At 39.6% G+C, this 14,841-nt stretch overlaps 1 protein-coding gene across 2 annotated transcripts in view; it reads right to left on the bottom strand.

The window, feature by feature from the left end:
• nedd4a (NEDD4 E3 ubiquitin protein ligase a) overlaps positions 1–14,841 on the bottom strand; it is a 25,159-nt gene that overhangs the window by 8,843 nt on the left and 1,475 nt on the right. Inside the window, exons 2-9 of one of the 2 annotated variants that reach the window (XM_035682269.1) lie at positions 14,712–14,785; positions 13,316–13,394; positions 13,172–13,210; positions 12,968–13,021; positions 1,623–1,673; positions 1,132–1,193; positions 848–950; positions 81–244 (exon numbers count right to left, since the gene is read on the bottom strand). In XM_035682269.1, the coding sequence (XP_035538162.1) occupies positions 81–244; positions 848–950; positions 1,132–1,193; positions 1,623–1,673; positions 12,968–13,021; positions 13,172–13,210; positions 13,316–13,394; positions 14,712–14,785 (626 nt within the window). Of the gene's footprint in view, positions 1–80; positions 245–847; positions 951–1,131; positions 1,194–1,622; positions 1,674–6,298; positions 8,037–12,967; positions 13,022–13,171; positions 13,211–13,315; positions 13,395–14,711; positions 14,786–14,841 lie in introns of those variants that run through there. The other variant, XM_035682268.1, reaches the window with a different exon arrangement.

Genomic DNA, 14,841 nt, shown 5'->3' with positions numbered 1-14,841 from the left:
CACACACACACACACACTATTAGTACTGAACCAACAAGAAAAGCGATGGAACTTTGCTGGGGAGGGGGCAGCACTCTTACTGCATTGTGGGTCGTTGCCACTGTGTGGTTCTGCTCTCATGATTGACAAAGTAGGTTCTTCCCAGGTTGTCCTGCCGCTCCTCCCAGCCAGGGGGCAGAGCAGGCAGCAGCTGGCTTTGTCTGGGACCTGACATGTCCTGAGCCTCCAGAAACTCCCAACCAGGCTGCACAACGTAAAGAAAATGTTTTAAAAACAGGCAGCAAATACAGGATGGAGACGACGTCCTAATGCCAAAGGTTTAGCTGCACGCACCAAAGAAGACTTGCCAGAACTTATAGCACTGTATAAACTGTCTGCAGTGATGCTAAGGTTGGCATCCAATGAAATAAATGCTCTTCTAAGTGGCTCTATTAGGATTTGAGTAAAAAATGTTACATACTGTTATATTGTGTATTTTTTGCAGCTTTGTGAATTGATTGGAGGTTTGTGGATATATTCTATGTCCAGTCACAATAATTTCCATGTGCGATCATACACATTTAATCTACCTGCTGTAACTGATTCCATGGAGACAAAAAAGTACAGTTTAAAGAAAACAACAACAAAGAAAACACTGCAGATTATTTTGCAGGTGGCTCATAGGAATGTAGGGTGAGAGTTTGAGGCCCTCTTACCAGCACTGACTGACCTCATCAGACTGACTGAGTGTATCTATTATGAACGAGCAGTAAGGATGACTGCGTGGGTGAACTAAACAGAGGATCTGTGATATTTTTGAAGGTCATGAGAGATATCTTGTTGCTGCCGAAGCATTGGCCAAACTTACGTCCTGGTCCTCCGTCTGTTCTGCCGTTTCCTCCTCCGAACCTGGGTTTTTTGGCAGGTAGGTCATTTTGAGACGCAGGTGACCTTTGACTCTGGACTTGTGGCTGTGTGACAAACAGATTCAATATTTTGAACGAGGAAGAAATAAATATAGTCTGGAATGTTTAAAAAATAAAGCATGAACTGAACTGTGGCCTATCGTTTCTCCTGCAAATAAACATATATAAAAATGGAATGTAAAATAGGGAAAGACAAAAGAGTAAATAACCATGAGATCATGCCAACCTTCGTGGGTGAAGCAGAAAATCCTTGAATGTGTATGGCCTTTCTGTATTAGGATTTTCTGTCTGAGAAAAAACAAAACAATAAAAAGGAAAATCTTTAATTCTCCAAACACTTACTCACAGCGGCATGAATAAATCTACTGCCCGACACTGTATCATAACACAGTATATCTAAAAAATAAGATTGAATGAAATGAGGGTGACAGTGTACTATGAGGGCTAATTTGTGGGTGTTGTATTTATAATGAAACAAAGCAGGAACGTAACATAAACATGACGGGCTGTGTTTCCAAAACTATAGACAACGATGTGGAACAGACACTAGAATAAGGGTGTGTGTGTATATTTACATGGTGACATGGGTGAGATTGAGGTCAAAAGCTTATACGGTAAAAAGCTACATTAAAAAACAAAAACGCATTCAGATTAATTGAACTTAAACAAACATCAATATAAAAAAAGAAGAAGGATTTCCTGCAACCGAGGACTCACCGGTATCTGATTTAAGGGGACATCCACCTGTCCCAGAAAGTCATCACGTGTCTGACATGGAGAAAGAGGGAGTCACACACAGATGTCAGGATCATGACAACATTATCTCCTCCCACACACACACACACACACACATATATACAGGGCTGGCCTCGACATGTTCTGTTACTCAGACGTCTTTACAGTAATGAAAACCACTGTTCATATCCCCATAGGAACATGTAGTGTGTATATTTAGTGGTAATTTATCTCCGATCATGTCAAGACGAGGCCTTCATACTACCTTTAATCAATAGATCTTTCAAGGATTAAACAGCTCTCATCCTCAAACATTGCACTATTTTCCTCCCTGAAACAATGACAGTCACTTGACTTGATTCACTTCCGTATAGATTTAGTATGTAGCCTAGATAGGAATGTGTTTATCAGCTCACAATGAATAGCTGCACTGTGTTATTGCTAGAGAGACTGGGACCAAAATAATGCAGCATTTGTCAGATAAACTTTTAGTCTCTTCTTTGAACACTTCACACATTCACTGCATTGCAGCCATTACAGTCTCACAGGCAGAAGGCTGAAGGGAAACGCACCGTCGGAGTCAGCTTTGTGACTAAATTAACACCCGCGGCAGGTCAAACTGTCCAACAGCAGTATAGAGTGTTTACGTGAACAAATATAGACGGAGGCCTCCTTCGTCCTGCCCTTGCACTTCTAATAGTGCAGCCAAGGAGAGCAGTTAAGTCCAGGTTAAAAGACAAGCTACATGTACACCAGCAATAACCAGTGGCAACGCTACATTCTTAAAACCCATGTGCATTTTAACTTGTAACTTTAAGTACATCATAGTCATAATTATTGGATATTTCATTGATGTACGCCTAAAAAGTCGACAAATGACTGCTTTGAATTTTGTTGGTATAAGAAGTAAATCTACTGTTAGTCACTTTGATAAAGACTGCCAGCTAAAATGGAAATCACAACTGTACAAAGTAGGGCTGCAACAAACAACTATTTTCATTAATAGATTAATCTATTATGATCTATACAATGTCAGAAAATACTGAAAAACTACTAAACTACTTGATGAATTATCAAATAAGGAAAAGAAAGGCAGCAAATCCTCTAAACTGAACCTAAAGACTTTTGGGGAATTTTTGCTTGAAAAATAACTGCTTAAAATAGTAAGAGATGGTTCCTTTCAGCTTAGGTACACTCAAGTAAGTCAAGTCATTTATTCTCATTACTATTCTTCAAGCTGTAGTTGCTTTCCATTTCCAGTGAGCAACTGCTTTTATGGAGGCGGTGCGTTGGAGAAAGCACTCTGCAGAGCTTCCTCAAATTTGCGTGATTACATTAGTGTATTTCTTGGTATTGTTTACAACAGCCAGTGTACTGGAGATTTACTAGAAAGTATGAGTGTATGCAGTATACACAGTAATGTGGTTTCATATAGAACATCATCATGCACAATTTTCCTCCCTCTTGTATTTATGTTTATAACAGTTTAAAATGTAAAGAAAGCCTTGTGTCTACTGACTTGACACACAGTTAGAGGACCTTTCTAAACATCACTGTCCTGTCCCACAATGTGTCTGTCAATTCAAGTAAAAAGTAAAGTCAATATTTCTGAGCACAAACCTAGAAGGATAAAATTATCATTTTAGTGTAAGATTCACCTCAGTTCTCAGCACTGATCAGATCTACCTTCCTCTAAACTCCACTTCCATTAAAACTACCACTACTTCTGTAGCTCAATACTTAAGTAAGTAAATACTTAATACTCAATCAATATACTCTTCCTTTTATAACTTTTAACAGTCTACTCAAGTGTTGAGAAACTGAACTATACAGTCACAGACAATTGATCCATCTGTCAAATTAAATCTCAGCTCAGTATTTCATAAACAGTAATACATAAACAATTACAGGCTAATAGTGATGACTGTCCCTGCCGGTTTGAAAAGTCAAGTAGGTCATTTATATTTCAGTAACAAACAGAATGTATATCCTATATATGTCCTGGATGTAGGGTGAGGTCAGGGCCAAGATTAACAAAGAGGAAGAGTATGCTTCGGACACGTGACGAGAATGTCAAAGATAAAAAGTCAACCATAGATAAATGTGCGTTCAGAGCATCCCTGAAGGTTCATGTGACTCTAACACAACTCAGTTTAGCATGTGGCATTAAGCAGTGCCGACACTGTATGATGTTGTGGCAAACAGCTAAAGACATATGTTTTGGTATCTATGGAGCAAGCTCAGGGATATCTCAGCTCGGCAACGACAAACCACTTTTAACAGGTGGACAGCAGCTTGTGAAACCTAAACTTCTGAAGAGCCACCCGGCTAATGTTCATGGAGCAGGCAAACAAAGTGCCTGATGATGATCCTGATCAGGAACTTAGGTACACATCTGTGAAAACAATTCATTCAGGGAGCAAATACAGACAGCAAGGGCTGCAGAGTTTAATTATGAAAAGGTTTAGTTGAAGCTGTAAAAAGATTTGGGACAGACTTATTTTCTACAACTGAAATCCTTTGCTGTCACTGCGGGAGGCAATAATATCAGCTCTTTTTATAATGTGTGACTGATTTCTCTAAACCACATGTTATCACTTCTGAAGGAATCCAACTAGAACCAGGAAATGTAATCCTCCACCACAAATACAAACACTGTGACAAGCGCACAAAACTAGTCAATACTATCAAATCTAGTCCATAATGGCATGTAGGTCACATTTAACTTTTCTGGTCACCGGTAAATTTAATTAAATGTGGGTCATTTAAACTACATCTTGGTGCTTTATCACGTGTGCATTACGTAATTTGCCTATAAAATTTTGTAATGACTTGCGCTTGTAATAAACAAGAGATCTCTGATTAATGCTTTTCACCTTCCTTGTGTAATGTGGGAACACCTGGCTGTTCATTAACTCGTGATGAGGCATACTGGGTTATGAGGGCACTGCAGATAAGACCGGCCGACTTAAACCTTTCATAAAAATTTCCATTATGACATTTTTTCATGTGACTTTTCCCAGGGATAACATATCTTGCAGAATTATTCCATTGCAAACATTGTAGCTGTTGATTTCCCCCCCCCTTTTTCTTGTAGATAACAATTTTTGTTGGGACTGTTTCCAGGAATGTGGTGATCCTTTTTACCGCTGATGTACAAAGGAAGGTCAAAGCTCATTTCGCTATATTTAGGCAGTAAAATCAGTGATCCTTTAAAAAATACTTTAATTTCTGTGGTAAGAGAAACTCTTAAGTCCATTATACGTATGTTTTGGTATTCTTAAATGTGTTTCTCTGTTATTTGAATTATGATGTACTTTTTGATAGCGAATGACATTGTTATTGCTCCGTTGTGGGTGGACACGGTCAGAATGTAAACAAAGGTGTGTAGTATTTGATGCAGACTTCTAAGAAGTAGATGTTTGATGTGACACTGGACTAAACATACACAAAGAAATATGAACATCAAAGCTTAAGAGAAATAATTATACTTGATAATTGTATTTCAGGGGTGTTTTACATTTGAAAATAAAATCTAAATTTACAAAAAAAAGCAAATTTAGATATTTAAAAGTAAAGGGACCTGCTAATTACTGGAGGAGACCTTCTTACTTGACAACCTGCTAAATGCAGGGGGGTAGGTTGACACCTGATACTTCACAAACACTGCCTGGCAGGGGGACCCACAGGGAAGGGACACACCACCCTTTTACTGGGAAAGGCTCACGCTCCTATCCTGCCCACATTACATTACCCCCACCCCATAGACACACACACCATGTCCACAGATGGCTGGCATGACTGTGCGCTGCTCTAGTATCATGCTGTTAAATTTGAATCCACGGGACTGGGCAGTGCTACAGACCACCAGACTATCTGGAGTCAGGGGGAATATTTCAGAGGCACTTTATTTATATCAGCAAGGGGCACTGCTTTTCCCACCACTAAAATTAGCCCGGGTAAATACTAAGGTTGATTAGTCATAGCACTAACAGAATAATAAAAATGGAAAACTATTCTAAAGTTGAGCATGTCTTTACACACACCAACAAATGAAAGAGACTCACAAGATGAAAGACGGGCAACGTTTCCTTCTCGTTCACGCTTTTCTTGGAAACCAATATGCAAATGGATTTACTGTAATGTAATCGAATACCTCTGGATGTTTGTCCACATTGGGCTTGTTAATTGCATGACTTAGCTGTAGCAATCGTCTCAGTTACTGAATTTTGCTTTAGCTTGTGGTGAGCCTAATGGCTGACGCTGAGTAAACTGAGTTTTAAGGATCTTAACGGCAATAGCAGTGAAGAAGAGCAGCATTTTCAGAAATAACTTGTAGAAAAATAATTTGTTAAACTTTAGCAACAATATGAAGATGCAAAATTTTGCATTTAGCCAAAATGAATGTATTTGGTATTTGCAGGACTCTTGACTTTCATGTATTACACGGTGTCACCAGAGCAGTCAAACCAAAGCAGTATGGAATCTACTAGAACCAGTTAAACAACATTATAGCCGACTGTACTGTGCTTGTTTGTAGGGCCTTTATGTGTCAGCTATCTTGAACAAAATGCTTATTAGAGCCGTTTACTTCTCAATCGTCGTTCCTGATGGTCAGGGAGCATTAGCTTATTCCAATTAAGAAACTTAACACTCACCTTAGTGTTTTGACCTGGGCTCTTTGGTGTACTATTCCCTTTGTGGCTCGTGTTTACATCAGTAATAGAGCTAGGCAACTTAGCTGGGCAGCAAGGAGACAAATGAATGTGCACATGAGGAGAGCAAGGGCTACTGAGTTTTGGATTTGAAACGTGACATGAAATTCCAGTGTTAGCGTAAGGCACTTCGAGAGAAAAGCTCCTTTGTATAGCGCGATGACAATGGTTTTCCTCTGGCTTTTCCAGACCTTTTCCCAAGGAACAAACCATTTGGTTTTTCTCTGATGGTTTAGTTGAGGAGAACAAACAAGCAGAGGTACTACGATACAGTTTTTTGCGAGGGTCGTGTTCACCCTCGGGGTGTGCGGCTGGGTTCGGAGCCTCAGGATATCCCACATTGACTGTAGTCGTGGTTGTAGCTCCCTTCCCGGGTATCATTGGTCTCTGGTGGGCAAAGTGCAGCAGCACACTGCTAGAGTGACGATTTGATCTGTCTAGAGTTGATGACAGTTCCAATATTTTACTCCTATCCTCCATTTTGCTTTTTGGTTCATCCTGTAAAGGAATATTAAATTGCACCATGTGTTTGGTGTCCCTGAACTCAGCTGAACAGCTTCCTTTCGGGACACGACGACCACTTAGTGCCGTGGTGGTGGACCCTTTGCAAGTCACTTCCTCATCATCTTGTGAGAATTCACTGGCAAATGTCTGAGGAGATGGCTGATGAGACCCCCTCGCAGGTGGGAGAGCAGGAAGAGCCACTGGACTGACTGGGGAAGCAGGTGGGGTGCTGCAGGGGCTCTTTGGAAATATAACCAAGGAGGAGCACCGTCTCAGCGGAACCTTGGACTTGCGGCAGAGTAGACTCCTCTCCTGGGTGGTCCTCTGCTTTTCTGGAGCCTCTGGCTCAAAGATGCTGTTGCTGCTACAATACCCGGCATCGCTGGCCATGCTGCTGCTGCATGAGCCTCCGTCAGAGCCACTACCTGCTCCTCCTTCACTGCCCCCCGGGTCTCCATCCTCTATACTGCCATCCAGCTCTCCACTGAGCTTTCCACCAGGCTGCAACAAGATCTGCAGAATGCTCTTCTTATTACATCCTCCAGTGTTAACCCTTGGTATGAATACTGAAGAGTAGCGTTGAAAATTAGCATAGTCTGGTGACAGAGGAGTCACCTTCAAGTGGACAGAACTGTGCGCCAGAATCTCTGCGGGGCTATAAGCTGGCACACCGACTCCACTCTCCTCACCATGGCTGCTGAGGCTTTCTGACAGAGGGTCCGTGTTGCTTCTCCTTGACGCAAAATGCAAGCGCAGCCGACGTGCCATTCGTTTAACTCTCTAATCCCTGCAGCGCCGGTAAGAGCTGCATGATCAAACTTGCTGGCAGGAAAAAAGGAAAGCAAAGCAACTGCTCCGAGCTCTGCTCTGTGATCACAATCATTAGCGGCTGTACATTGCCAAAATAGCTCTGGTGACAACCTACATTCCTCTCCAGGCTGATCTCAGCTTTTAGTCAGAGGAGGTCAGTGGTTCTGTTTGGAGACATGACCCAAACACACGACCTTTGAAACTAGAGCAATCCCAGAGGTTTGCCCCTTTAGGAACTTTAAACCCTAGAAGGAAAACAAAATTCCACTAAACTTAAAAGACAGAGCTTCCACTGCTGCTTTATAACATTAGCTTAACTTAGCTGCTAGTTAACTGTACCTCCTGAATTACAGCCAGATTAATATCTAACACTTAACACCTTGTGTCTTTTCCAGCCGCCTCACTTCTGTTTAAAACAACAACATGGAAGCCCTCTACGTTGCATCTTAGACCGAAGCTCTGGTAAACCGTTACATCTGCTTGAGGCCACTCACTCAAGACTCTACTTCCTGCTGCAGCTATGCTTCTAATGTTTCTGCTGCTCCGTGCCCCCACAAATATTTTTACCCACTGCTATTGAATTACAGGAAATCAAAGGGAACAACTTTCAACATAATTCTGTATGAACCTGAGGACTGGGTTCCAAATTTACATAGCACGCAATAAAACCACCGTAGCCTGTGTAAATAATGGCCATAACCTGCATAAATCACCAACTTATTTCATGCAAAAGAACAACTAACACCAAAAGACATGTTAGAAAATGTTCTTTTGCTTGCAAAGAAACAGGAAATGTGTTAAACAGAGATAGAGAGGTAAAGTAAACTGTGGCATATTATCTGCCAGCTGACAGAAAACACAAAAAAATAAGAAAGAACTGGGATTGCTTCGTCGGTGACATGACACCTGTTATATGACTCCTCATGTAACACTCAGTGCTGGTCTAATTTCCTCTGCATGGCTGTTGACAGTCCTATTTATTAATGGAAGCCTATTGTAGGCTAGGCTGGCCTATTTCAGGGCATTACTCTGCATCCAAATCAGTTTCAGTAAAGGGTGTAATAGTACGAGACAAAGCCAGAATAAAGACATGATTCACCAGAGGACACTATTTTTTTAACTAACATGACAAGTTACCTTGTGACTGGCTATTAATCACTCCTCCAGCACAAAAGTAGATTTAATTGATGGTGGTGTGTAGGCCATAAGATAAGATTGGTGACGCATACAACACATTTGTGCCAAGTCATACAGTATGGTGTAACGGGCCAATAATAAAGAAAAGCAAAGCCGCCATGAATGTGGCACCAAAGTAAACATTGTGCCCAAAAGAAACACTGAAGGACAAGCTATATTTAATAAACTCTTTAGAGGACGTGTTTTAGTGTCATTACAAACTGTGTCAGTGGGGTGTGATTAGAGTAGAAGCTGGGCCTGAGAGACAGGGGATTGCTCTGACAATCAGCAGGAGCAACTGTATGTGTTAACATCACTCTGTGAGTGAGTCTGAAATCACTGCCCATTTATTAAACAGTGCGCTACACTTACTGTCCATGAGTGCTTTTATTTGAGTGTCCGAATTCCAACTGTGTAAATGTCCCCGTTGTATAATGCCCTCAAATCTTCCACAATGAAAAGAAAAGAACAAAAAATACTTTCTGCTAACAATCCCACAATACAATGGGCCACATTTTACAGATGATAAAATGACAGCTGCACAACTCAACAGTTGTCACTGATGACGCAAAATGATGATGACTACTGAGTAAACTATTGAGTGTCCATTGTTTACTGTAGGGAGTAATGAATGAGTAAATGAAGGGAGTGATTTTCGGACACAGCTCCCATCTGATCTCAGATTTGTGTCCAAGCAAATCGAGCTAGCCACTACTAGCTATCTGGAGCTAATGTGTATTTTAATCTTAACTTTTACTGTTGTGTATGTTTACTAGATGATTAATTACTATGCTTCTTATTGGTACTATGAGAGTTGATCTGTCCAGTTTCCTTGTTAGTGTACTAACTCAGTTTTACAATAAAATTGGTGTAATTCTTGTATATTGAATCATTTTCTGATTCTTCATCATTATTGATTTTTTTGTCCAGTACTGTTTTCACAGTTTCACAATTGCATAAAAACTTCAAAAGGCAAACCGTTCAGCTACATGCATAGAGAGGGCAGAAGAATACACTGAACAGAGCCTGAAGACATGTAGATATCTTAAAGTAAGACTTGTCAATCTGATCAATATCATCTGGACTCGTTTGTGAACAGATCTGACCAATTGACACAGGTCTGGACCATTTTCTTTCTTTCTTTCTTTCGTTCTTTCTTTCTTTCTTCCAGAGAACATTGTGTGTGGTTTGGGAAGTAAGTTTCTCTTCTCTTCAGCCTTCAGCAGTCTGTAAAAACTAGGAACCGTTTCTGAGTCTATTTGTGCAGTCGGTTACACAACAGCGCTTTACCATTTTATCAGTGTTTTCCATGTAATTTCATAATGGCCATTCATTCAAAGGGGGAGTAACCATGGCAACTTCTGGCAATATCATGTGCATACCCTCTATCCACTCTGTCTCTGGGAGTGAGACATGGCCTGCTACACAGACACCTGATGTCTCAAAGAAAACATTACAAAGTATCTTATTTAGTTTTTCATGATTGTGTCTGATTCTGAGGTGTCTGGGAGTATGTGAGTGTCTCCAGCTGGTCAAACAACTTGGAACCAGGAAGGACGGGGAAGATTAGGGGGTCTTGAGATGTCACCTGGAGCACTCCCTCTCTCCCTCCTTCACAACTTTACCTGCTCAGTGAGCCGCAGAAGTGCTGAAGGTAGACTAAAGTGCACAACTTTTACTTCTAGCACTGCAAAAGTCTCCAAAACAGTAGTTATTTAATTTCATGGAATAATGCCATTCGTTTTCAAGCGACCTCGTTGTAAAACATGTTGACTAAAGCAGATTCATGGCACTAGGTGAAAGATCCTACTGTTGATCCCAAAAATGATTAGGATGTACCATTGGGTGACAAAAAAAACTCAGTTTTATTCTCAAACTCTGCTGCTATCAAGATAAAAGAAGACATTTCCTGCTTTCTCTGCCCATTCCTCTGTGTGTATGAGCAGCAGTGACACACACGTGCAGGGAAGCACATTTACAGTGCGGACACACCCACCAAATTTCTACGAATTGCACCTGGGGCATGACAAAGCAGCCTTGTGTGAGTCACACCCAGGTTTGTTTTCTCATGTGACTGCCATGACTATGACAAGACATGTTTAGAAACATTCAAACCAAATAAAGAGTGACAATGAAGCCAAATCAAACACACAATCACATCAAACTGCAAAGGTGTTCAGTGTTGTACAAACTCAGAAGAATTACAATGATCAGAAATATGAAGATTGGGACAAGAATAATCATGTGATTTTATTTTCAAACATTATTCATAGTTCTGTGCAGAAAGGTGACCTGCTGTGCACAGTGGAGATAAGAACAAATGGTCACGAGCTACATGACATCCTCTTCCATTTCTGCCGCTTTTCGTGTGTATTCTGTACTTTAATACTCAACCTTACTGAAATCTGAAAAACTTAATTTATTTTTTGTTTTATTTATTTTTTGTTTTGTGTATTTCTGTGTCATTGGTATCTACATGTCACACATGTCAAAATATTGTTTGTATTTTAAACTCTGAAAACCCTAAAAAAGAACAAATGGTCACAAATAGCTGGCTGACACATAGCTGTGCACTAACTTGATTCTTTTGAATGTGCTGCTTCTTGTTATATTTGCTGAGCAGACTCTACCAGTTTGGACAGGTTGATGAATCAGTGCCTCGCCATGTGGAGGACATAACAGGTAGAGATGTGTCCAAATGTTATTATGACTGCAATTCAGTCAGGAAACTGAAAGATTTTTTTTATATAACTACTACGATCTTAACTACTAAAATTTACATGCTACTGTAGAAAACAAGTGAACTTGTTTCCAGAAATGTTACACCAGTTAACCACTTAATACGTGTGTTACTTTGCTTAGTAAACTGTGGCTTGCCTAGTTGACAATATTCCCACTAATCCCAAGATGTTATTTATAATTAATTCCCAACATGTTTTTACACACATCCAATGTGCCTGTAGGGGTTAGGTGACATTTAGGGTAAACCAGTGGGGACTGTTTATCTTGTCTAACTGCTACACTGGGTTTATACAGTAGATCACATACAGAGAGCACAGTGTCAGACAGCAATGGTGTTTACACTGTTGTCTGGCTGCTCAGATGTCCCAGAACCTGCTGTGCATCAGACCAGCATGAAACTGGGTCAGCGGCTCAACTAATAACATTCTGCGACCTGGAATTTCCCAAAGCTTAAACATTACTGTGTAATCAATAAGAGAAATAGTAATCTACTATATTCACTGCAGATGTCGCATAACAACCCAAACCTCAGATCTCACCAGGCTGCTGCTTCACACAGGAACCCTATGAAACTGTGTCCTCACAGAGACTATTGAGCTCAGCTACATATCACTGCACATAATGTCTCCATCGTCAGCTCCGATGTGACTCTTTCAATCTCATCTACCCTTGCACAGTAAGTGACGGGCGTTGGTGTGCCCTTAAGGTAGCCAGATTTGCCCCTATTTACAGCTCTGACTAATTAGTTATCCCCCTTTTCCAACAATATCACATATCATGGCAAAATAAGGGCGGCTGCATCTGGCACACAAACCAAAGTCAACCTTGCACTGACTGAATACCCTTATATACAGAGATACGACACATTCCCTTGTTTGGCATTCATGGTGTTTTATTGTAGACGCACATAAGGTTAAGAAAAATATGTTATCAAATCTATTTCGTTAATTATGCAAATTATAAATGAATTGTTTCTAATTTCTAAACCTGTGAGTGTGTTTGTTTGTTTGTTTGTTTAAGTCATTTTTCAAGCAAAAATACAACATTTACTTCTACTAGCTTCTCAAATGTGAGGATTTTGCAGTTTTTCTTTACCTTACGTGATGGTAAATCTGAATTTCTTTGAGTTTTACACTGTTGGTCACACAAAACAAGACATTTTATAGACCAATTAATCAATAAAATAATCAGCAGATTGATTGATAATTGTTAGTTGCAGCCCTAAAGTGAACCAATCCTTCTGCACTTAGATTACTAGATTTAGTAGAGAAAATAAAAAGAACTAGAGCAGCTTAAAAGAAGAGTTTGCCCAACACAACAAGCTACAACCTACTACATGTTTTAGTATAGGGTTGAACAACAACAACTAAAACAACTTACCAGACGGTTCTCATCAAACACCTCCAGCAGCAGGCGATGCTTCCTGGGATCAACCTGAAACATAATATAGATTTTAGAACGTAAAACTAAAATGAGCCACGTTTAACAAACACACTCAGCATCATGTGACAAGAGATAAATATAAATATACATATAATATACATATTTTAAAACCTTTAATGTACATTTATTAACGTCACTTACTCTGAAAAAGAATTCTTCGTTCCATTTTGGGTCCAGTGTCTTCATGTAACGTGAGACGAGGAAGAAAAAATAAAAATCCAAATAAAATATGAGTCACACAAATAGAATAAGTGTAACTGTACGTGTAGACATTCAGTTACTGACCTTTTTTATTGTTTTAGTCTGAAGACTTGTGATTTCTCCATTGACAGGGTCATAGAGGGAGAGTCTTGTATAGGGATCACTGCAAGAAAAAGAGGCACATTTAGACTGAGGTATGTAGACATTCAACAGTTACAATCTGCTCTCTGCTCTTTGTGTGCATTAGTGGTTTGTGCGGTTCTTCTGCTACGAGTCTCTACTTTCTTTCTAACGGAAGCAAACCACCTTACATCATTGTCTGATCAGATAAGCCACTGTATTCAGACGAAAGAAACTTTAACATAATGGTTCCAGCTACTCGATGCTCAACAAAAAGTTTAATTGTTCATTTATAATACTTTGAGGCACAGTGACATTCATTAAAACCACATCCATCAATCACTTAACATTATCCATTACCTAGCCTCAATGTCCCTTCAGGCCCACTACAATGTTGTGTCATTAGTAATGTATTAAGCTAACATGAATGATTAAACATACAGGACAAATAAAGACATAAAAATCACCAACCAAACAAATCAACATTTCATTCACTCTTGATTGCAACATGTTAGACTGCATTTTAAGGCTTTAAGAGGATTACATTTATGTTGATTATAGTAAAAACTGACTACATTATGCAGATGACTAACCTAAGCACAATAGCAGTTCATGCTCTTGGAGGAAGTACCCATGTTACAAAAATCAGGGTTGTTTGCACAATAACATCCAGAGAATGAATTAACAAACTTTACCAGAACTAAATATTTGAATCTTTCTTGGTAAGAATACAGAGCACATTATTTTAAGTCTCTATGGGATTTCGGAGACTCAGTCAGGGTAATCAAACAAACAGATTAATGGTTCACTGACAGACGTGTGCTGCTTGTTCATGGAATCAATGGAATTATTCATCACCTTCCTGTCACTAACAGTTTAGAGAATGTGATTGCAGCTCTGATTGTCCAGCTTTACTGAAGTAAAATGACAGGAAATGACCACTACATCTACCCAGGAAGAAAATGACCTTTTTAGTATGACATGGCAGACAAAGTTTAAGTGAAACTGACACAAAAAAATAATCGTCCCCAATTTTTAAATCATTAAGAAAAGAATCATCTGTTTCCAGCTCGTCAAATGTGAGGATCTGTTTCTTTTCTCTTTGATATAATCATTGTAAATTAAATATATTTTGTTTTTGGACTGTCTGTCATTCTGGGAATTTAAGACTCACATTTGTTACTAGTTGCTGACATATGTGAGGATTTGCTGCTGTTAATGCCATGTGTGATAGAAACTGTGAAATCTGTGTTTTAGCTAATCTAATTAATCTGGAAAACAACTGGCAGATTCATCGATAATAAAACTAATGGTTGCAGCCCTATTCATAAGTTATGCTGTACAAGTAACCATACTGTACCTGGCTCCAAGTATATCTTTTTTGGCCAGCCCAATTCCAGCAATGACTTTAACTTTCAGGATTCTGGTTTCCTCCTGAAATAACAAACAATAGTGATGAGTTTATGAATATGATAATGTCATACAGAGAG

The sequence above is a fragment of the Morone saxatilis genome, unplaced genomic scaffold (assembly GCF_004916995.1).
Source record: "Morone saxatilis isolate NCDOM2014 unplaced genomic scaffold, NCSU_SB_2.0 Contig11, whole genome shotgun sequence".
In the NCBI taxonomy this organism is placed as follows: Eukaryota; Metazoa; Chordata; class Actinopteri; family Moronidae; genus Morone; species Morone saxatilis.
Note: the sequence above shows the minus strand (reverse complement) of the source record. Positions and strands in the feature narration are given on the sequence as shown.